Below are 23,390 nucleotides of genomic sequence, written 5' to 3' on the forward strand. Positions count from 1 at the left end.
TATCCATCTATTCATTCATTTATCTAAATATGATCAACCTTTTCATGACCCTACAAAATACATGAGCTTCAATTATTTAAATTTTTTAAATACCTGTTATTCCATATTATTAAAGCAATAGTTTAAAGGTTTAAAAATTCAGCAACACTAGTCCACCAGCTTACATTACACAGTAATCATCATGGGTTGTGCAAAAATATGTTTCACTCATGTGTATAACTATTAAGCAACAATGCCATTCATAGCAGCAGAGATACAAGTTAAATAAAAAAGGAATAATGATTATCTTTGATGAGGGGGTACCTTTATTTGAGTGGGGTTGGAGATACATTCCCTTTTTACGAATATTAATTCTAAAATGAAATGACTTCTGTTTGTTTCAAATAAACTAGATCTAATAAAATAATACAATATACATCTAAAACATTGACTGAATGGTATCATAAAAAACTACAATGTGCAAGAAAGATTCCCTGTCGTCACACACTTAACACATATTTGACATTGTTTATATAGTTGCTGAAATTTGAGAGTGAAAGATATTTTGGAATCAGTTGAACCATGTATATCACATCTTTTAATGATTGGCAAATGTGATGCAGATAGCTGTGTACTATAATTGTGATGTTTGTCACCCTATTTCAGTTTTTGTGATGGTGATTTACAAAAAAATATTGAATCTAAGTGGTGTGACACATGTAAACTAAATTTCCTCTACTGTTGACCTATGTAGCTTGTTTCACATCAACCAGTGTGAGTAACAGAAATCAGTTATAGACCTTCTGTTTGCTCAAATGTTTGTGAATGACAGTGTTAAAATTGTCCTACCTAATATTAAATTTCTCTAATGTGAGTCTTAGAAATTCTCCTCAACCACAATATTACATGTTAATGTGCTCACTGACAATTATACCACTATCAATAGTTTCTTTTCCAAATGAAAAGGGTACGCATAAGTCACAAACATATTTTATGCTCTGTACACTTGTGCCAATATGTTCCCATAGATCTTCTTCAAACAATCTGTAATAAAATTTGATGTTTGTGTATTGCTCAGTTGTATTATGATGAGACTCTTCTTACTCTGTAAATGCGACTGGCCACAGCACATGAATATGCTTCAGTTTAGTGTGTTCAGTGGTTTGTTACAACTGTCAAAATCTGTCTCTGTGCAAACTCCTTTAACACATCAAAATTTCTGGCAGGTTAAAACTGTGTGCCATAATAGGACTCAGAACAGTGGACTTTGCCTTTCACTTGCAACTGCTCTACCAACTAGAGGCAGGAGACAATTTACTACTGGTAATAACGCTGTGAGAGCGAGTTGTGAGTCATGCTTGTGTAGCTCATTTGGTTGAGCACTTGCCTGTGAAATGCAAAGGTCTTAGCTGCAAGTTCTGGTCCAATACACAGTTTTAATATGCCAGGAAGTTTCATATCAGCTCACACTCCACTGCTCGTGAAAATTCATTCTGGACCTTTAAGACATGTCAGCATTTGGATATCAGGCAGCTCATTGTACCTTTTAGATGTAACATGTTCTGCCGGAAAATTGTTACTGGACTATTTTATTCCTGTACATCTTGACTCATTACATTTTGCAAAAAATACTCCTCACCTGAATCTCCAAAATGTTTTGCAAGTCACATGTGGAACAATTCAATGCAGAGCTTAACAGATTGTGGCAGCATGTAAGTCAGTAACACATGGGACATTTCAGTTCCATTTGGCTGGTATATCCCATAAATTATGGAACAGTATCCACACAATCCCTGCAGTTTCCAATATTCACAACAGACTTCTTTTAGAATAAAAGAGAAAAAAGCTACAGAGTAAAAGTAGTACTACTTTGTGCAGGTGGTACCACACAGCTCATAAATATTTAAAGAAAGTCCTATTTTGTACTACCAAAAAATGTTGCTAAAAGTAATACTTCTTCACTATCAGTTTTGGATAAAATGATCATCAATGAACACCATAAAATGATTACATCAATCTGTACATTGTCATAACTATATATTCTGGTGACAATAATGACAGAAGATATTATAAAACCTTCAATTTTATGATTAATACACCCAAAGTAAGTATTATGCACAAAAATTTAATATGTGAAACAATAAATAAAGAACACATGAAACATAATAAAATGTCCACCAATAGGAACAAAAAATAATAACAAGCACAGGTATAATATTCTTTGACTTGCCCTAGATTAAATAACAAAATCTAAAAACATCAGCCAAGAATCAGATCAAGAGAAAGGCAGATATTCAAGAAAAATTGTGTTATTTTCAGATTAGCATGACAATTAAACAATGGCCACTGTACACATTAACTTTCAGCTTGAATGAATCACATAAAAAACTGTATTTTGTTCTGAAACCTCTGCTGAGTGGGTCAGTTCATTTGTTTTTCATATTAAAGATACATACATTGATGAGACTGCCACACCAGAAGAACAACATGAGTGGCCACTACAAAACATTTTCGTGCAAACATCAGTCCAGCTTCCAAAGTGACATCGCCTCTTACTAGGTTTTCTCTTCTTCCACAAGATGACAACAACATTTATGAAAAGATTATGTAACATCAGTAGGACCTTATTGTAAAGCTGTTTTGTAATGTCATTTAGCCTGAAGATGAGGTATAACCCTCGAAACATGTCACAACATAAATAAGTAATACAATAGTTGACAAAGTTTGTGACTGATAGTGGTAATTTAAAAAAAACCTTTACATATTTCTTGAGACAGTCATGCTTGAAAAATAGTCAAAATGGCTTCAAATTATATTATTTAGTTGTTTCACTATGTCAGTTTTTTTGATCTTGTGATCTGGAAATACTGGGACAGTGCTCAAATGGTTTAAATCATACCTAACTGGAAGAGTGCAGAATGTTGAAATAAGCAGTTCACATAATATGCCAAAAACTGGTGATTTCTCAAACTGGGAAACAATCAAGAATGGGATACCACAAGGTTCGGTCTTGGGTCCTCTGCTGTTCTTAATATACATTAATGACTTGCCATTCTATATTCATGAAGATACAAAGCTGGTACTTTTTGCTGATGATACAAGTATAGCTGTCACACCCAACAGACAAGAATTAACTGGTGAAATTGTAAATGATGTTTTTCAGAAAATCATTAAGTGGTCCTCTGCAAATGGGCTCTCAACTTTGACAAAACACAGTACATACAGTTCCACACAGTAAATGGAATGACACCTTTAATAAATATAGACTTTGATCAGAATTCGGTAACTAAGGTAGAATATTCAAAATTTCTAGGTGTATGCATTGATGAGGGGTTGAACTGGAAAAAAACACGCTGAAGATCTGCTGAAATGTCTGAGTTCAGCTACTTATGCTATTAGGGTCATTGCAAATTTTGGTGATATACATCTGAGTAAATTAGCTTACCATGCCTATTTTCATTCTCTGCTTTCGTATGGCATCATATTCTGGGGTAACTCATCATTGAGTAAAAGAGTGTTCATTGCACAAAAGTGTGTAATCAGAATAATTGCTGGAGCTCATCAAAGATCATCCTGCAGACACTTATTTAAAGAGCTAGGGATCTTCGCTGTAGCCTCACAATATATATATTCACTTGTGAAATTTGTTATTAACAATCCGAACGAATTCAAAAGTAATAGCAGTGTACATGGCTACAACACTAGGAGAAAGGATGATCTTCACTACTCAAGGTTAAATCTAACTTTGGCTCAGAAGGGGGTACATTATGCTGCCACAAAAGTCTTTGGTCACTTACCTAATAGCATCAAATGTCTGACAGATAGCCACATAGCATTTAAAAGGAAATTAAAAGAATTTCTTAATGGCAACTCCTTCTACTCATTAGATGAATTTTTGGATGTAGTAAGTGGGTAATTTCCCCACCCCCACAAAAAAAGTGTCATGTAATATTTTGTGTAATGTAATATCTTGTATAGACACCTTTTATTTACCTGACATGTTCCACATCATTACAAAATGTTGTATTCATGATATATGGAACAAGTACTAATCTAAGCTGCAAATGAATACATACACACACTTTCAGAGCCAATTTTTGTTTGCTGTGCCATCAATTTTGACATAACGAGCTCATGCAAAACTTTTGGTGCTGTGTGTACATAGACCTATGCATTTTAAAGCAATATCATTTTTTTCAGTGTTACAGCATAGTCATGAATTTTGCTGCATAATCACTCTGCAGTATTTGCAGCTGTTGTGTTACACTCTCAAAAGCCACTGGATTGCCCTTATGTTGGCTCTCCTCCCTTTAGTTGTATTTATTGGATTTACTTATTATTTACTGGTAGGATCCACTGACATTAATGGTCATGCATTAAATGAGATGCCACACAAAATAATCCTCAGTATGCACGAGTATAACAACAATGCTAACTGGGTATCTTTTGCACTCGATCAAGGGCAAAAAGCATAATCAGTGAATGAATGTGAGTACTAACTGCAAACAGATTAGAGCGAGAAGGACAGACATCTTTGTTAATGCTAAATCAAGAATTTTTATGCCAAAATTATCTTAGGAGAGAGCAGCAATATATGTTCTGTATCAGCTGTATTATAAGCAGTTAAAAACCATTATTTTATTTTCACCATATCATGAATATTACAACTGAAAATTTGTTATTTTATTTTGTTTCATTTTGTTTTATAGGAGCAATGGATGGTAACAATGCTGTTCCACCTATTTATATAACTAAGTACAATCGTTTTGTGGATAATATCTTAGATCGAATAAATCAGGTTCTGCGGAAGAGTTATGATCCAGTTAATGTACGTTTACATTCAAACAACAACACCAAGAAAAATGGCACAGCAAGTAGTAGTAATAAAAAGAAAAATGGCAACAAAAAGAAGAATAACAGTGTTCGCAGGCCAACTAGTGGGCAACGAAAACCACATATTACGGGCAGAAAAAGGTAAGGAACTAAGAAAATGTAGTAAATATGTTATTGGTGTCTTTATTATGTTTTCAACAAAAATAATCAATTTTTGTCAATGTAATTGGAATGACAAAAAAAATCTGCTACAAGTAGCAGCAGGAGTAAACACATGTAAGAGTTAAGGAAATGTGCAAGCTTTCAGAGCCAGTGGCTCCTTCTTCTGGCAGAATGCCTGAAGGGGGAAGAACAGGAATGAAGCAAAAGAACAGCCGAGGATTAGGAAATGGGGAGAGTTATGGAAAAGTCACCCAGAATGCTGCATCAGAAGAGACTTACTAGAAACTATAAAATTACAGAGAGCCAGATTGGTTGGTCAGTTCTTAGCTTTAGAACAATTATTTAAGTATTGTCAACAGACACATTTAAAACTTAAAAATCAACCCTGCTTTCAAGACTATTAGTTTCTTCCTCAGTGGCAAACAGGGATTTGTATGCCAATTAAAGCCAGTAATTGAGAAAAATATTTTCTGCCTGAGAATATTAACCTATTTTCTTTCTTGTAAGAATATCCTCAGTAAGAGTGCAACAGCAACAGTACCTTCTTTCATCCCTGAGGAAGGAACTAATAGTTGCAAAAGCTAAGATTAGTTTTTTCTTTTTTTTTTTTTTAAATGAGTTTTCAAAGAGTAACTGCAAATTGTTCTTGAATATTACGACAAACATTCAGGAAATCAGGTTCAGCAAATTAGTGTGCTTACAGTGAGATATTTCACAATGTAGTTCTGGTTTTGGTTTATCTGGGCTGTGGACCTCATATTAGTTAAGGAGGGAATGAAAGAGAGTTTACTGACACCTGATCATTCTGTGGGCTTAAAATCTGTCAGTTACCCTGCTTGAAGTTGTTTGAAAAACACATTCATTAGGAGAGACTGACTTGCTCATGTAGCTTGATGCAGAGCACAGAGCACACTAGCTTAAGAGAGAGGAAGGTCAAGCAGAGCAGGGATGAATCCTTACACCAGATTAACAAGTTTCTTGGATAATTTTGAAAACCTTCACTCCTTTTTGTCTTATGAAATTATCTGCTGGTGCACTGAACCTAAAGTAAATAAAATGTTTATACAGAGGAAGCAAGTAGTAACAATATTATGTAAAGTGGCTGCACATCTTGCACAATTCTTGTTAAGGGTCTTCAGATTCTTACACTCACTTTCCAATACAGTTGCTCCTTAATCGTTTTTGTTGCTGAGAATAAAATTAAGTTTCAACTGAGCCTTGATGTACACAACCACAATTCAAGATAAAAACTATTTTAATGTAGTCTTTCCCTCTTTGTCTATGGTTTTAAGTGGACTTATGTGCACTGGTTGAAAATGTTCAACAAGCTCCCATCTAACACAAAAGAAGAAGTTGTGAACTCCACCTAGTTCAATAGAGTGTTAAAAACTAACCACACACACACAAATTTGAAATAGCTCTTAATTATCTGGCAACTAGTACTATTCATGAAAATCTGCATCATGAGTAGTAAAGTACTTCAAACAGAATTCAGTATTTACAGATTTATGTAACCATTTACTTTGAAGAATACCAGTGTAATCAAGTAAATATTAAGCTACCAATAGGAGATAAACAGCCGCCATTTAGTATAACTGGGGAGACAACAGTATTTTTAAAGTAGTAGTTTTCTTTCTAAACTATCAGCTAAAATTTATCTGGCATAAGCATGACATGCCAAGCAGCATAGGAATACTCGAACAGTCCACAAGTATACTGCCGGTTCATAGTGTCCAATGGGCACAATATTTCGGCGATCAGACATGTCACCATCGTCAGGTGTGCTGACGAACTGAGCTCCTGAGGGTCGGTGGCTGATTTAAATCCCCTCCCCTCGCGGGCTGCTCTCTCCGCCATCCGCGCCTGCGCCCGCGCGCTGGCGGTCGACACCCACATCTTTGCGACCGCTATGGAAAACAACTATAAAAATAGTTAATATTAGGTACAACTTCACACACAATAGTAAGGAGAGGTTGGCAATAGAGTGGTGTGGCAACTGCCATCATAGGAAAGCTGGACAGGAGCTGAGATGATTAGGAAACGAAACATCACAGTAAATGGAAGAAATAGTTAACTTGTTTTTCTCCAAGTGAATGAAGATTCATTACAAATAATGAAGCAAGAAACAAAGTCCAGCTCATCAACGTTAACAAGGGAGACTATCACTGTGTTAAGCAAGAACTATGTCATAGGAGCTGTGACTAGAAAGCATCCACTTAGCACCTGTAGTGAAGTGGCTCCAAGTGCAAGTGAGCCATGTGTTTCCCACTGGCTGTCCTTTATTGTGGCAGTAGAGTGCGTTCATAGTCCAGAGCTGCTGGAGGCAAGGCTCAGCAGGTGTGCACCATTGGATCCAGCTGATCTCACACAACTGCTAGTGGCATCTAATGGAAATTTGCAGTTCTGCTACCAGCTGTAGAATTCCAGTGGGATGGTATTGGTACATGATACCAGAGTTAAAATGTGACACCATACAGAATGAAGGTTACACAGCACAGAAAGATACATATATAGCTTCTTTTCTGTGTTTACTTCGTAGATTCTTACTTAAATTGCGCGTGAGTTTCGTATAGGAGGTGTAATTTCGAGTTTTAGTTACTGTAATAGTAAATTCAGGCAGGCTGTAGCGCAGTCATTAGGCATTTGTTTTGTTTTGGTACGTCAGTGGCACTTGTCTGTCTAGTAGGCTCTCAGAGACCAGTGTGACCTGAGCTCCCAGTTGGTGCACATCGACAGCGCAAAAAGATACGTATATAGCTTCTTTACTGTGTTTTCTTCGTAGATTCTTACTTAAATTGCATGTGAGTTTCGAATAGGAGGTGTAATTTCGAGTTTTAGTTACTGTAATCGTAAATTCAGGCAGCTTGTAGCGCAGTTGTTAGGCATTTGTACAGGTTAGTTCATACATTCTTTGTGTGTTTCCCTTGCATTATCTAGGCACAGACTCGTGTTTCAGTAACTGTTGTTCAACATCGATTAGAATGGACCGGGACTGTGATTGCTGTGTTTGGATGAGGGCTGAGTTGGCACCCCTTTGCTCACAGCTGCAGGCAGTGCTGACTTCGGTTGCACAGCTTGAGGCTGTTGCCAATGGGCACCACTGTGGGGAGTCAGACTTGGGTATCACGGGGATGTCAACCTCATCCCGTCTGTCCCCAGATTAGTCTGCCACTGTGGTTGCCCCGGTTGCTGCCCGCAGTGGGGCTGAGCCCTTGCCTGTGATTGATTGGGAGGTTGTTCCAAGGCGTGGCAGGCAGCGAAAGACGTCCCCAGAGGCTGATCAGAAAGCCTCCCCGGTGTGTCTGACAAACAGGTTTCAGGTACTGTCTCTGGCTGAGCCAGATGCAGCTGCCTGCCCTGTTTCAGAGGATGATTCTCAGCCTTCAAGGTCCAGGCAATCACAGAGGGTGGGCTTATTGGTAGTTGGGAGCTCCAATGTTAGGTGGGTAATGGGGCCTCTTAGGGATATGGCGGCTAAGAAGGGGAAGAAATCCAGTGTGCACACCGTGTGCATTCCGGGTGGAGTCATTCCTGATGTGGAAAGGGTCCTTCCAGATGCCATGAAGAGCACAGGGTGCAGCCAGCTGCAGGTGGTGGCACACGTCGGCACTAATGACGTGTGTCACTTTGGATCTGAGGAAATTCTCCCTGGATTCCAGCGGCTATCTCATTTGGTGAAGGCTGCCGGTCTTGCTTATGAGATGAAGGCAGAGCTCACCATCTGCAGCATCGTTGACAGAACCGACTGCAGACCTTTGGTGCAGAGCCGGGTGGAGGTTCTGAATCAGAGGCTCAGACGGTTTTGCGACCGTGTTGGCTGCAGATTCCTTGACTTGCACCATAGTGTGGTGGGGTTTCGGGTTCTGCTGAATAGGTCAGGAGTTCACTACACTCAGCTGATAGCTACACGGGTAGCGGAGGCTGTGTGGCGTGGACTGGGCAGTTTTTTAGGTTAGATGGACTCGGGAAAGTACAGGGTGGGCTGATATCTCAAAGGGTGCATGGCAAATACAGGACGTGCTTGAATCAAGGAACAGTCGGAATTGTAGTTGTGCTGGGAAAGTCCCTGAGCTTCAAGCGCTAATAGAAAGCACAGAAGCTGAAATCATTATAGGTACAGAAAGCTGGCTAAAGCCTGAAATAAGTTCTGCAGAAATTTTTACGAAGTCTCATATGGTGTTCAGGAAAGATAGATTAGGCAGAATTGGTGGTGGAGTGTTTGTGTCATTCAGTAGTGGTTTATCTTGCAGTGAGGTTGAAGTAGATACTCCATGCAAATTGGTATGGGTGGAGGTTATACTTAACAGCCAAACTAAGTTAATAATTGGCTCCTTCTACCAACCCCCAGACTCCGATGATATAGTTGCTGAACAGTTCAGAGAAAATTTGAGTCTCGTAACAAATAAATACCCCAGTTATATGGTTATAGTTGGTGGGGACTTCAACCTTCCCTCGATGTGTTGGCAAAAATACTTGTTCAAAACCGGTGGTAGGCAGAAAACATCTTCCAAGATTGTCCTAAATGCTTTCTCTGAAAATTATTTCAAGCAGTTAGTCCACGAACCCACGCGAATTATAAATGGTCGCGAAAACACACTTGACCTCTTAGGCACAAACAATCCAGAGCTAATAGAGAGCATCATGACTGATACAGGGATTAGTGATCACAAGGTCATTGTAGCTAGGCTCAATACCATTTCTTCCAAATCCACCAGAAACAAATGCAAAATATTTTTATTTAAAAAAGCGGATAAAGTGTCACTACAAGCCTTCCTAAGAGACAATCTCCATTCCTTCCGAACTGACTATGCAAATGTAGATGAGATGTGGCTCAAATTCAAAGATATAGTAGCAACAGCAATTGAGAGATTCATACCTCATAAATTGGTAAGAGATGGAACTGATCCCCCATGATACACAAAACAGGTCCGAACGCTGTTGCAGAGGCAACGGAAAAAGCATGCGAAGTTCAGAAGAACGCAAAATCCTGAAGATTGGCTAAAATTTACAGACGCGCAAAATTTGGCATGGACTTCAATGCAAGATGCCTTTAATAGGTTCCACAACGAAACATTGTCTCGAAATTTGGTAGAAAATCTGAAGAAATTCTGGTCATATGTAAAGTACACAAGCGGCAAGATGCAGTCAATACCTTCACTGCGCAGTGCCGATGGTACTGTTACCGACAACTGTGCCGCTAAAGTGGAGTTATTGAACGCAGTTTTCCGAAATTCCTTCACCAGGGAAGACAAATGGAATATTCCAGAATTTGTAACACGAACAGCTGTTAGCATGAGTTTCTTAGAAGTAGATACCTTAGGGGTCGCGGAGCAACTCAAATCGCTTGATACGGGCAAGTCTTCAGGTCCAGATTGTATACTGATTAGGTTCCTTTCAGATTATGCTGATACAATAGCTCCCTACTTAGCAATCATATACAACCGCTCTCTCACCGATAGATCTGTACCTACAGATTGGAAAATTGCACAGGTCGCACCAGTGTTTAAGAAAGGTAGTAGGAGTAATCCATTGAACTACAGACCTATATCATTGACGTCGGTTTGCAGTAGGGTTTTGGAGCATATACTGTATTCAAACATTATGAATTACCTCAAAGGGAACGATTTATTGATACTTAATCAGCATGGTTTCAGAAAACATCGTTCTTGTGCAATGCAGCTAGCTCTTTATCCGCACGAAGTAATGGCCGCTATCAACAGGGGATCTCAAGTTGATTCCGTATTTCTAGATTTCCGGAAAGCTTTTGACACCATTCCTCACAAGCTACTTCTAATCAAGCTGTGGGCCTATGGGGTATCGTCTCAGTTGTACGACTGGATTCGTGACTTCCTGTCAGGAATGTTGCAGTTCGTAGTAGTAGATGGCAAATCATCGAGTAAAACTGAAGTGATATCAGATGTTCCCCAGGGAAGCATCCTGGGACCTCTGCTGTTCCTGATCTATATAAATGACCTGGGTGACAATCTGAGCAGTTCTCTTAGGTTGTTTGCAGATGATGCTGTAATTTACCGTCTAGTAAGGTCATCCGAAGACCAGTATCAGTTGCAAAGTGATTTAGAAAAGATTGCTGTATGGTGTAGCAGGTGGCGGTTGTCGCTAAATGATGAAAAGTGTGAGGTGATCCACATAAGTTCCAAAAGAAATCTGTTGGAATTCGATTACTTGATAAATAGTACAATTCTCAAGGCTGTCAATTCAACTAAGTACCTGGGTGTTAAAATTACGAACAACTTCAGTTGGAAAGACCACATAGATAATATTGTGGGGAAGGCAAGCCAAAGGTTGCGTTTCATTGGCAGGACACTTAGAAGATGCAACAAGTCCACTAAAGAGACAGCTTACACTACACTCATTCGTCCTCTGTTAGAATATAGGTGCGTGGTGTGGGATCCTTACCAGGTGGGATTGACGGACATCGAAAGGGTGCAAAAAAGGGCAGCTCATTTTGTATTATCATGTAATAGGGGAGAGAGTGTGGCAGATATGATACGCGGGTTGGGATGGAAGTCATTAAAGCAAAGACGTTTTTCATCGCGGTGAGATCTATTTACGAAATTTCAGTCACCAACTTTCTCTTCAAAATGCGAAAATATTTTGTTGAGCCCAACCTAGATAGGTAGGAATAATCATCAAAATAAAATAAGAGATATCAGAGCTTGAACAGAAAGGTTTAGGTGTTCATTTTTCCCGCGCGCTGTTCGGGAGTGGAATGGTAGGGAGATAGTATGATTGTGGTTTGATGAACCCTCTGCCAAGCACTTAAATGTAAATTGCAGAGTAATCATGTAGATGCAGATGTAGATGTCATATGTGACTGTGAGACTGGCAAGCCATCACTTGCCAGCCACTATGAACAATGTTTTGGCATAAGGTTGAATCAGCATCAAATGACATACCTACATTTATCATCAGAGGTCAGTTCAACTTGATGCACCACCAAGCTAGACCCATAGTTGCTGCCACAGGTGACAGCTCTGCATACTGAATTTTGCACCATTTATACCCTCAAATCACCTACCAGTTTAATCATGTATTACAATATTGTATATGGATAGGAACTAAAATTTTATTATTTGTTGCCCTTCCTGGTGCTGAAATGTTAATGGCCTGTGGTGCATATCATTCTTCAGATTATTCTTGGTACTGTGGATACTGAACCTTATATGTTAGTGTTCTGTTCACTTAAATTCTTTTCTTCACCCTGTTATGTCTTCTGCTCTGGGCTTTTAAGTGATTCTTCCTAACTGCCCACCACTTGGAATTTTCTCACTTAATTTATATTATTTCTTCCTGAGAAGCTAATATTTCAAATGTGCTTTTCTCTGCAGATTATATGTGACAAGTATGGTTATAAAATACAGGAAGCATAATGGATATGGCATGTTACTAACAATTTGTTTAGCTAGCCTGCTTTTGACTTTTTGATGTAGTCATTCTGAATAGATAAAACAAGTAAGCTTTACACATTTACTGTTAAACATGCTGTGGTGTGAGGCTAATCAAATTGACACACTAAAGTTTTCTGTGAATAATTTGTCAAGAGTCTACAGAAATGTTACCTTCTTACCATCAGTGTCCCTTCTCAGAACCATTTTCATTGTTGTGTGCTGAGTGCTGGAGTGACTGCTCTGTTGTAGAGATATCTGCTGATTGTTCAATTTAGTATGTTGAGTCAATTCTCATTTACTTTCAACGGTAGTTATTTGGTTAATAATTTAACTTCATGAGTAGTACAAAATTCATTTTTGTTTTGATCACTTAATCAGCTGTCTGAATATTGAGTATCAAATTTATACTCTATATCTGACAACATTACATTACAGGAATTTTGTTGTTGTAGATGGGCATACTTGATCATGGCAAGCTACAGCAAATATATAATCTCCTTGACCCAAAATGTGTTGAAGTAATTCAAAAGATGTTGTTTGAAGAGGACAATAATGAACCTGAAGATGATGTAGTCTCAGATTTTATTGAAAAAGCTCAAGTTTAACAATAAAATTCAGAAACAGATGAAGATGAGAAACAAGTATTTGAAAAGAAAATTATCATTACTGTATTGAAAGGTGCAAATATAAAATGGAATTAACTTCCACTATCACAGAGAGTAAGTTTCATCACCCGCAGTATTATTCAGAAGTAGCTTGGGACTATAGGTGCAGCAAAAATGCCCTTTGGATGCTGGAATTGCCTCATAGGAGATGACTTTTGTCCATTATAGAATGTGTACCCATGCTTGATATGATAAATATGAGTGGAATCAATACACAAGTGATTCATTCTGGTAACAATAAAAATTTTATCAGAAGAAAAGGATTCCTAAAACAACTACCTCCTGCATTACTTTTGTCTCATTTGATTCTTATACATTTGGACACCTCAGGTTTGCATACAGATCATCAGCAGAGGTTGAAACAGTACCAGCCAATATGAGAAGAAGATGCGGAAGACAAGAGCAGAAATGCAGAAAATGGAATTGGGGTCAACGGGAAAAGTTGCAATACCCACACTGTAAAGGGAAAACAGAAAAATATACAGTTGCAAAATATGCCTAAAGCCAATCTGTTTAATCCACAGTGAAACTTTTTGCTCTGATTACAATAACATACCTCATTGGTTACTGTAGTCCAATGGTGGTAATGAGACAACTGAATGGTTAATATTTGTATTGTTATGCTCTCTTTGTCTATCTGTTCACATATTTGCAATTCATAATATAGTAAATAAGCAATATGATCAATTTGATATTCCACACATGATCTTGGTAAGGAGAATGACACACCTCATAGGTGGCTTAAGTGAACCACATTTTGTTCCCATAGTTCCTTGTCTGTGGGGGTAATAGTCAGCCTACAGGCCAGGGGCTGAATCATCAGTTAGTCCTAGGGTTTCTTCTCTCTAGGGTTTCTCCTCTAGTAATGATCTGAATATGTGAAAATTGCCAATATACACCATGATTTGGAGTTCCTGATGAACTATAACTGACTGTGTAAGTATGGCCAAAGCTCAGAGAAAAGCTAGGGCACACCATTTCCAACAAGAACAATACCCAATTAAGCACTTTGATACTCAAATCTCCCTTCAAAGTTAAGCACAACTGCATCCCTTTTTTAGTTCTTTCCCAGTATCTTTCTAGTGTACACACTTCTTTTTCCTTTGATTTTGAATCTATTGTGTTAGTAACAGTTGTTACTTTGTTCCTGTAAAAATCTATTTTGTTTCACTTGTTACTAGTTCTTTTTTTATTTTTTTTAAGGTTTTGTAGGGGAGGTTGTGCTGACAAATAATTGTTAAGAAAAAAAATCAATACACTGCACCACTTCCGAGATATTCATCATAGAAATTAGCCAACCAAGTCAGCAAACTTGCAAATTTGAGAAGCCTGCCAGAGACAGTGTCACCAGACTTATTAGTTTCCTCAAACCAAACAAATGTAACTTTTGCTCACCTAGCTCATATTTATCGCTTCCAAGAAAGGCACATTTTAACTTTTAATGAGCATTTGAACTAGTTGTAACACACAGACCCACAGATGTCTGTGCATTACTGCATTTTAGCATGTGCAAGTGCTTGAATTTGTGCACACAACAACCTGATGGCTAACTTCAATGATAAGTAACTCAGAAATGATGCATCATATCAAACTTTTTTCTTAACCATTATTTCTCTGCACAACCTTCCCTGCAACACCCTTACAAACCTTTTATACCATTTCTGTCCACCCTGCATATTTCCTCTGCCTTTCATTTCATTGCTAAACAATTTTTCTAATGTACCTCTTGTCACAGTGGATTATTTTCACAAAAGTGTGTAATGTTTTTGTTAACTGGGGGTGTCAGATTCACAGTTCATTACAGTAGCAACTAATTTATTCATCGTGTTCCACTGATTCAGTATCATAGATACTCAGGTCATGGGACAAGTCGATTTATACACAATCAAAGTGAAGAACCTGTCAGAAACCACATTAGTAGTTGTCCTTTATGAACTAATTGTGTTTACACAAAAATAATTCTGTTTTTTTAGTTATACTACATAGCCGATAGCTCCCGTTGGTGGCTTAATATCTGCATGACCCCATTGATATGTATCTTAAAGCAACAGTTGTCTACATCCCTTTATACACCAAACATTGACCCACCTCCATAACCAAGACTGCTAACATATGTCTGTGCAGCAGTGTTGACCCAGAGATAAGCCGGTCTGAATCCTAGAGGTGGACGAAATTTTTGCAACCAGTATTTGGCCACCAAGGGACAAAGAGGTGGTAGCATAAGATTCCTGATCACCAGTCCTTGCATCACTGTCCTGGATTAAATTATAAACCTCTCCACAGTGCCTCATGAAGTGAGGGCAAGTGATGTTAAGAGGTGGTCAATCCATCAGGTGGGGATATTAAGCTTGTCAGCCTTGAGGAATAGGCTATGTGCGGGCACCAGGTTTCACCCATTTTCTATCATCATCATACAAAACTACACTATACACTACACTACATGTGCATCCATTACGCTCATCTACATTCCACAAATACATATATGACACATCTCTCACATACCCACAAGCAAGGGGCTAATGTGCAGGTAGAAGGACACACTTTCCAACCAGGTGGCTGAAACCACCCTGTCAATAATGCCAAACAACATTTAATTTTTTTAATTTTAGTGAGCATTGCTCTCTGTCCTGTAGCTAAATATCTTACTGAAATTGAGGCCATTAGAGACAAATTACAATTTCATATTGGACAATAAAAGGCCAGAGAATCAGCTATAGTCTTTTTGTTGGAACCATGTGTAATGATACCTTGTCCTGCATGTAATTGACATATTGTTAAATAACTGATGTTATAGTAGCACAGTTACAATTACATTAGTGATTACCAGGCACAGAAGTGATTAAGATCTATTATAAGACATGGGTCCGAGAACTAATTTGTGAACTCTGCTCATCACTAAAATTCAATCACTGAAAACAGACTCATCTTTCTCTTTGTTGCTGTAGGTGTTATTGTTGTTGTTGTTCATTGTCCTGAAAGTAAATGGGATATGATTTCAGAAAAAGGGATCCTGGGTCTTGGAAGTGATTAAGAACAATATGTTAATCTTCCTATTGGTCCGAGTACTGTGGCATAATTCTTTCATTCATTAAGTCACCAACAAAGGATTTCTGTCTTGTACTTAGATCAATGTAACCAGGTATTAAATGTAACTTATTTAAAATAAAACACCATATAAAGATAAATTAGTATGTATTCACCACATTTGAATAACCACGAAAGAACTTTTTCACACATCATGAAACTTCTCTCCATTGTAGCTCACATCCAACTCTCTACTACTACTACTCGAAGATGCATAGATTTATACTGACAGATCACAGAGTCTCATTGATATTGATTTTTCAACACAGATGACACATTATATGTGGAATAGCTTACAATACTAATTACTGTGTTTAGTTAAGTTTGTATAGTCAATTGTAGTTCTGGATAGTCTTTCATAATAACAGGAAATAAATAATTAAGACATAAAAAAATATGGATTCCCAAATACTGAAATAAACCAATGATCATACATTAAAAATTATGCATTACCAATGTTGCAAAACATTATAATAGTAAAAAGTTGTATCATGTTCACTGATTGGTTACAGCTGTGTTGCCATCAGCTGTACTCCACAGTCACACAGATTTAATCTTGTTATGCATGGTAGTGGTCACATGATGTGATTATGTGAACATTTATTTAAAACCTAATTTAAGATATATGAATGCTGATTTGAAAATCCCATTTTTTCTGAATACATACCCAGTGTCTTATCCAATGCACAATCTAATTTAGTATCTGAGGCATATTGTTCAGCAATGTTCATGTGGTGTAAAACGTGAATGTCTGTAGCTAGGATCAGATAAAAATTGAATGTACATTTTGTTTTCAATTGCACTTGTCCCATATTTTATGTGTATATATTTGCTAACAGAATGCCAGTCAAAACTAGTTCTAGAGAAAAATTATTTCTATGTGAGAGTATAAACTAAGTTTCTTTTTTCTTAATAAATGAATCCTCAGCAACAATGCAACAGTACCTGATGAATCACTGAAAACATCAATGGTTGCTGTGTCAGAACAGCTGAAGGACTACCAACAAACTATCACAGCGACTGTAGAATCAACAAGGTTACAGACCAATGTACTAGCAAGCACTGTAAGACCAACATTAAGCAGCCGCGCAAGACCACCTCAGAAGAAAAAGCAACCACAGACAGCACAGAAGGCAGGAAATAAGACTAACAATAAGGTACTATGCTTTTTGCAGTAACAGTCATAATATATGTACCCCAATCTTGAATTTACCAAAGATATACAAAAATATATACTGTTGTTTTTACATTCCTCATTTATTATGTAATGAGAGCTCTTGTTCAACACTTATTTATGCTCAGAAGCACAAAAAAGTGGAAGGAAAAAAATAACTGCAGAAATTTGCTAGTGAAAAGGTACAGAGGTGTAATTGTAAGAACTATGCATAAACTGAAGCCAGATGGGTTGTGGGTACTAAGCATGTATGTTCAAGAAAATTTCTGTCGTAATGTTATGAGATACTGGCATTGGGATGAAGCCTCTAAATCATCCATGTGATGAACCAAGCGCAGTAAAAGCAACCTCATTTGTGACTTAATTCTCACTGGCAGTTCAGTAGTTTTCATGCTAACATGAAAAAAATAGTATGTTAGCACACCAGCTGATATACATTGTGGTTCATACCAGGAATTTACCTCTTTTGATGAAATATGTTTTATCACTGATTGAGATATTGTGGAGCTGTGGAAGGTATCAAAACAGGTATTACGTGTTACGTGAGAAGAGCAGTAGCATTGTGAGCCTGTTTTCACAGGATGACATGAAAAATGTGTTAACTGCTTTTATAGAAAATTTGGTTGACAAATGTCTGGCTAGAAAAGCATTGCATGACAAGAACTGCAATCATACTCTGTTTCTAGGAGGATCAATGTATTCTTAGTACATAGTCAGCATTGCAACAGATACATTTGCAACAAATGTCAAAACTGCATTGAATGGAATTATCCATCAGATTCTATTAATATGTCCATTGTTATCTTTCACTTCTTTTATGAGTTCTCATAAAATATCAGTAATTTACAATGAAGTTTGGTCAGAAGAAATTTCATTACAAGCACATTTTACTTTGAAATTATAGCACTATGCCCTGTCTGTTATAATAAGTTTATCAAACTTGAACTCTTTCTTTCACAGACTAAATCCAACAGACCTCCAACACGTGCAACTCTCTATGGCCTTGCTTCCATAAAACGTGATGGAGATGTAACAGTCAACATGATGAGCTCTCACATAACCGTAAAATCACTCTTCAGTCTGGGACCGCTGATGCTTAAAGTTGAACGAGAAGTAAGTAAGAATGTAAAAGTATGTTCTACTAACATCACTGTACAATATTATGACAAATTGCATGGACATTAACAACAGAATAACAACAACAAAATGTTCCCTGAGAAGGCATTGCTACAATACATGCCAATTGGTATATTTCTGTCAAGGTTTTTGTCTACAAATGATCCAAACATAAATACTTTTGGATTAAAGTAGATCAATCACCAACAAGCAGAAGCATTGAGTGAACGTTAGGCACACACAAGTAAAGTTGCTATCTTTCAGAGTAATCCTTTTGTGAGCTAGAGTAAAATACACACACACATGGTGCCAGCTGGATGAACATTGCCAGTGATGCATTTCAGCAGATGGACTAGGTTGTGGTGGAGATAGTGTCAGATTGGGTGGGTAGTGGATAGAGAGGTCGGAGGGGTGGCAGGTACATGGGCTAGGTATGCAATGCACAGTTGTTGTAGCTGGTGGGGAGCAGCACCTGCTGAAGATGATGTGAATTTGGAGAAGTGACAGAATGGATGAAGGAGAAATTGTTAGGTGGAGGGTGTGAGAACAGTGGTTACCAGAGACTGAGGCTAGGATGTTTACAGGAGAGAGGATGTGTTGTAAGGATAGCTCCCTTCTGTGTAGTTCAGAGAAGCTGATGGTGGTGAGATGGATCCAGATGGCCTAGATTGTGAAGTAGCTATTGAAACTGAGCATTTTGTGCTCAGCTGCATGCCATGCCACTGGGCAGTCAACTTTGTTCTTAGCAATAGTTTGGCTGTGGCTATTCATCCTGGTGGACTGGCGGGTGGTAGTCATGCCAACAAAAGGAGCTATGCACTGTTTTCAGGAGAGTTGGTGTATTACATGATTGTTTTCACAGGTAGTCCTGCCTCTGATGGGGTAGGGTAAGCCTGTGACAGGCCTGGAGTAGGTGGTGCTGGTTGAGTGGATTGAGCAGGTCTTAGTCCATGGTCTGCCACCAGGACATGATCCTTGTGGCAAAGGGTTTTGAATGAGAGTGGCATAGAAATGGACTAGGAAGTTGTGTAGGTTGGCTGTGCAACAGAACACCACTTTAGGAAGAGTGGGAAGGATCTTGGGTAAGATGTCGACCATTCCAGGGCATGATGAGAGATAATCAAAGCCCTAATGAAGGATATGGTTCAGTTGCGCCAGTCCAGGATGATAATGGGCGATGAGGGAGGCACCCTCTGCAGTGGATTCTTGTGGTGGTGCAAGGATTGGGGTGTATGAGGACATGGCATGGGAAATTTGTTTGTAGACTAGGTTTGGGGACTATGCTTGTCTGTAAAGGCTTCTGTGAGATCTTCAGCATACTGGCCAAGGGATTCTCAACACTCAGCGTACATTGTTCATGGGTGGCTATGCTGTATGGCAGGGATTTTTTGGTGTGGAAGGGGTGGCAGCTGTCAAAATGCAGGTACCGTTGGTGGTCAGTGGGTTTAGTGTCGACAGAGGTGTAAATGGAACCATCAGAGAGGTTAATGCCCAGAAGATGGCACGTTGGGTAGAAGAGAACAGTTAATATGGATGGGAAAGAATGTGTTGAGGTTGTGAAGGAATGTGGATAGGGTGTCAAGGCCCTGAGACATAATAAAGATATCATCAATAAACGTGAACCAGACTAGGGTTTGATAGTTTTGGAAAGGTAGGAAGGTTTACTCTAGATGGACTATAGAATGCTTGGCATTGGAGCATGCCATGCGGGTTCCCATGGCTGTGCTACAGATTTGTTTTTATATTCCTCCTTTGAATGAAAAGTAGTTAGGACATTGTTGGTAAGATGTATAAGGAATGAGACAGCCAGACTTTTACAATGTGTAATCTAAGACACAAAGAATGAAACATAATTTAAAAATTCAGAAATGGGAATATGTCATAGTGTCATAGCCCTAAAGTTTACCTGTAGACATTTGGTGTGGATAACAGCCTTCTAAACACATTGTGCTGGACACTGAAGAATTAAGCTTATATCTAAATCCTGAAGACTAAATTACATAATGAGAAAACTGATAATGATGGTAATTAAAATAAGAAAAGATTGATAATAACTATTTGTTGTTCATAAGGCAAGAAATTTCACTGGAAAACTTTCACTTCTCATTTCTAATTTTTTTTTATTGGAACAAATAAGAATATGCAGCTAATCCATATATATTTATTTACAGTTTGGGAGAGGAGCCAAGAAAGACATTCGTAGTGCTGTTGCCACAACAACAGAAATGTCTGGAAAATTAAATTTGAGGATAATGAATGGTGGCGCAGCAACTCTGCATTCAATCAGGGTACTTCAACCAAAACAGGTATGATAGTCTAAATTATGAGCAATGCACCTGGTATGATTGCATGGGAAAATTGAACACAAATAAGTATGACTGATGAGTTTGAAATATGCTTTTCACTTTTCATCCCCTGTCTCTTACACTGATTTCAACATCAGCTCCCTAGCCAATCAATTTCCATCCAAATAATTAACCATTCATTTAAAAAACCTAAGTAAATTGAGGATATTTGCATTATCTTTATTATTACCATTTTAACTTTTTGTGTATATGTAAGTAAATGATCAACAGGAAAAGACTCCGTGAAAGTAACGTAGACTGCCTGACAAAAATAGTGAAGCACCCAGAAGACATGTTTGAATGTCATTGTATCGTTGTACACATACACACCATTAGCAGGTATGTAAATGATTAGTGCCAGGTGGTGTCAGTGACAGTTAGAATGGCCATAAGGGTACCTTAGTGCTTTTTGTGTTTAGTATTGTTACCAGGCCTGGTAGGGTATATGAGGGGCATGCACAGCATCAGATGTTGAGTGATCAATTTGAAGGGCATTGAGATGCAACACACTTGTGTGACACAGCATTATCAACACTTGATAGAGTTTAAAAGGGGCCTTACTGTCAGTCTCCATTTGGTCAGCAGGTCGGTTCATGCAACATCCAAATTTGGAGGGCATTCGGATGTGACAGTGGCCTGATGTTGGACTGCATAGGAACATAAGGACAAACATATTCCTGTCAAGGTTCCAGTCAACTACATCTGACCACTACAATGGAGGATCACTGTATTGTGCACCAAGCACATCGTAACCCTTGACATCTGAATCTGCCACCTGAGAACAAATAATGGACTCTCCACAACATTCTGTCTAATCCTGCACCATAGCTCGGAGATTAGTAGCGGTTGGTCTTTGGAATTACTGTCCATTGTGTAGGCTGATAACTCCACAATACAACAAGCTGCTATTAAAATTGTGGCCCTTGGTTATTAAATTTCTGCAGATGCTCACTTTTCTCTAGAGGCACATGTCAGGGAAAGTTGTATGTGACTTGTGGCTGCTCCACAATTTTTATTTCTAACACTTGCCATTCCTCCTTCAGGAGAGACCTGTGCTCGCCACAAACGTCTGTGTTAAGAGTGGTGCCATGACCAGGAAGCAATAACTGCTGAGGACAGTGTCATATTGTGTTCTGTGCTGAATTGTGGTTCTGCTTAATCACTGATGACCCTTTTCAGTGAGTTTGTTGGTGACCTGGAGAGAGGTTCCATTATTACAACGTTTTGGAGAGGCACAGTTGTGGTACCCCTGGCATCACAGTGTGGGCAACGATTGAGTATGACTTCATGTTAGAGCTTCCAGCAATTGAGGCTAACTCTAATGGCACAACAGTACATCACGGGCAGCCTGCATCCTCATGTGTTACCTCTCATGCAACAGTAATGTGATGCCATTTCTCAACAGAAAATTGCCCATTAACACATGGCACACATCCCCCTGAACTGTCTGCATGATGTTGAGGTACTCCTACGGCCAGCAAGATCCCCAGATCAGTCCCCAATATTACATGTCTAGGACCAGCTTGGATGTCATCTCTGTCCCAGTACCAGTACCCAGCACATGAAGGACCAGTTACAACAGTAGTGGGCCACTTGCCTCAGGAGAGATACAATGGCTTTATGACACCCCTCCCAACTGAATCAGGGCATGCATCCAGGCCAGAAGGCAATGTTATGTCATAGTGATAAGTGAGATCTTACTGCCAAATTCTTAGTGAACTTCATTCAATTTTGAAACCACTGAAGTAACATCAAATACCCTATTAACTCATGAAGTTTCAGTTTGTCCTCCCCTTCTGGTGGCCTCACATTTTTTGTCAGACAGTGTATTTACTATACAAAAAGTGGGTTAATCATATATGTTAATTTCACAGGTGCGAGTTGAGAGTGCTGATAACCATGATAAGACTCGCGAATTTATTTGGCGCCGCTCCAGTCACATTGCTCACCTTGTATCACAGAAGTTAACACGAGCAGCCAAATCTATGCTCCAACCACCGCCTACAGTTGTTAAGTCCTGAAATGATTATAATGATTCTCTGAAACAAGCATTGTACCTGCTCACTCAGTGCAAATGAGGCCTGGTTATATTAACCAGCTCTAATGTGTTGCATTTTATTTTGTACACTGAAATCAGTTCAGGACTAAATGTATTACATGTTTCTGTTTATTTATTTATTGTGTTATGTGTTTCTATTTATTTATTTATCTATTTATTTATGTACTATTTGTAAAAGTATTTTTATACATTTGTATAAATGACACATGATAATAAAACATCTTGAATATGTCAGTAGATCTGTTTTCTATGCTTTTATCATCAGTTGTGATGGTGGATGAACTTAGACACTTCAATGAATCTTTCATGTAGCCTGTAATTACTCCTTTGTATGAATACTTCACTCTTATTTATTAACTGCAGAAACAGTTCTAATTAAAAAATAGACAAACATTATTAATTAGGAAAAAATAAGTGTTACACAGATTTTAAAAGACTTTATACAAAATGAAATGAGTTACTGTTTATCACAATATTTATACAATGGAATTGTGGGTGAAAACATTTGCATATGAAATGGCTGGTACACATTTATCTGATGAGTAGGAGTGGCATGCTCCTGAT

General features: G+C 38.3%; 1 protein-coding gene across 1 annotated transcript in view; it reads left to right on the forward strand.

The window, feature by feature from the left end:
* The window catches only part of LOC126159126 (dentin sialophosphoprotein-like), a 136,425-nt gene extending 113,387 nt beyond the window's left edge, over positions 1 to 23,038 (forward strand). Inside the window, exons 5-9 of the mRNA XM_049916493.1 lie at positions 4,689 to 4,953; positions 17,061 to 17,289; positions 18,267 to 18,419; positions 20,594 to 20,728; positions 22,642 to 23,038. Coding sequence (XP_049772450.1) covers positions 4,689 to 4,953; positions 17,061 to 17,289; positions 18,267 to 18,419; positions 20,594 to 20,728; positions 22,642 to 22,788 — 929 coding nt within the window. The 3' untranslated portion in view covers positions 22,789 to 23,038. The remainder of the gene's footprint in view (positions 1 to 4,688; positions 4,954 to 17,060; positions 17,290 to 18,266; positions 18,420 to 20,593; positions 20,729 to 22,641) is intronic.
* Positions 23,039 to 23,390: the final 352 nt, after the last annotated feature.

Source organism: Schistocerca cancellata, chromosome 2 (genome assembly GCF_023864275.1).
Source record: "Schistocerca cancellata isolate TAMUIC-IGC-003103 chromosome 2, iqSchCanc2.1, whole genome shotgun sequence".
NCBI classification, from domain to species: domain Eukaryota; kingdom Metazoa; phylum Arthropoda; class Insecta; order Orthoptera; family Acrididae; genus Schistocerca; species Schistocerca cancellata.